This window comes from Acanthisitta chloris, unplaced genomic scaffold (genome assembly GCF_000695815.1).
Source record: "Acanthisitta chloris isolate BGI_N310 unplaced genomic scaffold, ASM69581v1 scaffold4671, whole genome shotgun sequence".
Lineage (NCBI taxonomy): Eukaryota > Metazoa > Chordata > Aves > Passeriformes > Acanthisittidae > Acanthisitta > Acanthisitta chloris.
In genome coordinates, this window is record NW_008654239.1 from 10,122 (window position 1) to 12,570 (window position 2,449).

At 42.6% G+C, this 2,449-nt stretch overlaps 1 protein-coding gene across 1 annotated transcript in view; it reads right to left on the bottom strand.

The window, feature by feature from the left end:
* LOC103810504 (dedicator of cytokinesis protein 1-like) overlaps positions 1-2,449 on the bottom strand; it is a gene marked incomplete at both ends in the record, with an annotated part of 39,241 nt that overhangs the window by 5,434 nt on the left and 31,358 nt on the right. The window contains one exon of the mRNA XM_009083405.1: positions 2,356-2,445. Within this exon, the coding sequence (XP_009081653.1) occupies positions 2,356-2,445 (90 nt within the window). The remainder of the gene's footprint in view (positions 1-2,355; positions 2,446-2,449) is intronic.

Here is a 2,449-nt window from a genome sequence, read left to right on the forward strand (position 1 = left end):
ATCTCAATTTTTATCTTGTTGAACCTCATTGCTCCATAACCAATATCTCAATTTTGATGAACTCCATCTTGGTGAACCTCATCATTCCACATCCAATATCTCAATTTTGACAAACCTTATAGTTCCATATACAACATCTCAACTTTGATGAACCTCATCTTGCTGAGTCTCATTGTCTCAACATCTCAGTTTTGGTGAAGGTCAAGAATTTTCAAGGCAGCCTGAATTCCCAGCTGTGACACCTCCAGCACTGGATGTGGAAGGATGAAGCCACACACCACTGCCCTCAGCTCATCTCAATGGTGCTGACTTGCCAAGCTTGGGGCTGTTACATTTCATTCCATTTTCTCCTCCTTCTCTTCCATATTTACAACTATCAATTTGCAGAGGGAAAGCAGCAGGTTGAAAGCTGCAGGAATATGTAAATTCAGACCTAAACACATCTGCTTTGGACATGGAATAGTTCTTTATCTCCAATGATGAAATAATAGCAAATGACAATCTGTTCATTACCTTCTTTTTAGTCTATTATTTGTGCAAAGAGGATGATTTCTGCTTTGGGGGGAGGTTTATTGCTGCTCCCACACGACAGATAACAGTAAACGGCAAGAAGACTACAAAGACCCAGAACTGCTGTGGATTTCTCAGTTCATCTGTAGCAAAACTATTTGTCATTTATGAGTTGTCCTAGAGTCTAATATTTAATATTGCTTGAATAAAAGAGAAAAGAGGGGAGAGCAGAAAGAACAAAAGAACTTCTACATTTTATTGTGGGGAATAAAAAAAAAAAAGCTATTGAACATCAGCAATAAGAAATGCTGATGTGGGATGTGAGACCTGACTCATATGTGTGTGAATTGATCTCTGCCTCAGGAGGGATCAATGCCCAGTGCATGCCAGGACTCATTTTGTGAGCTCTCTCTCCATTTCTCTTGGCTGATACATGAAGAACAGACAAACTTAGCTGTCAGATGTGAGAACTGGAAGTTCTGGATCTCCCCTATTAGATGAGGGAGAAACTCCATGTCCATAGGCTGATGAACTATACCTGGATTAAACCACTGCCTGGAATTATGGCACTTAATGTAAACAATGACATGTTTACTGGGCAAGACAAATGGTGAAAAACACACAATTTGGTATTATTCTCCATCCCTGTGTTATCCACTCTGCTCCCAGCACTAATCCAACCCCCAGCCCCACTCCAGCTGCTGTGGAGAGAATTACCTCCACCTCAGCCAAGCCCAGCCCAGGTGTCACTGCATCATTGCACCCTCTTTCTCCACTGACACCAGCACTGGGTTTGAGTTAAGGCCTTTTCTGCTCCTCACCCCACCAGGGGGAGGTGGATCAGGCTGGGGGTGCACAAGGAGTTGGGAGGGGACACAGACAGGACAGTTGACCCCAGGGGTATCCCAGAGCACATGGCATCATGCTCAGCACACAGAGCTGGGGAGGAAGAAGGAAGGAGGGGAGAGAGGAGTTGGTCTTCCCAAGTCTCCAATACTCATGATGGAATCCTGCTTTCCTGGGGCCTTCCTGGGGCTCATGGGAAGTGGGGAAGGAATTCCTTGTTCTTCCTATTAACCTGCCTTTATTCAACACACGAGCATCACTTTCACCCTCCTGATTCTGTCCCCCTTCCCACCAGGAGGAAGGAGTGAGTTGGGGCTGAGACACTCACTGGGCTTAAACCCTGACACATCACTTGAGTGTCCAGCTCAGCCAGACTGGAATAAAGCAGATAGACAGTGCAGAGAAACGAAGGAAAATGAGTGCAAAGGTAAAAATGCATCAAAAACCTGAAGACTGAGAATTTTCAGAACCAAACTGGAATCATGTCCCAGCTCCCATGGGGAATGGTTGAGACGTCAGGAGGGACAGTGACAGCTGCCATTTATCTCCTTGGAAGAGAACAGGAGGGAAAAACTGTGCAGGCATAATGAATGGGTAATGTCAGGGCAAAAATAACTGACTCTAGACATGAATGCTTGGGGATTATTCATACCTAAAAAAAGAAACGTGAATATGGAAAGACACTTGAGAGAGAATGGGGATTTTTTTCATGTTCCCATTTATATTTCAATTCCAAATTTCCCATTATACCCCAAATAAATCAGCTTAACATAACTGAAATATTTTTTCTTTCAGCTGAAAAAAAAATAATTTCAATGTTTTTCAGGCACTCCAGTGGTAGATAATAAACATTGGTGCAACAAAGCCAAAATGGGCAACTATTTCTGTGTTTTTCTGTCACAACAAGAGTATTTTTGATAGAATTTGAAAAGATTAGGAATTCAAGTCTGGAAAAATTCTTGCAGTGTCTATGTAGCTATAAAAAAAAAAGCAACCTACCAGCAGTTCACTGAGTTGTTCATAATCAAACATTTCATTTTCATACTGCTCTGCAAGTTCTTTACCCAAGGCAATGGCCTCTTCCCACATCTGT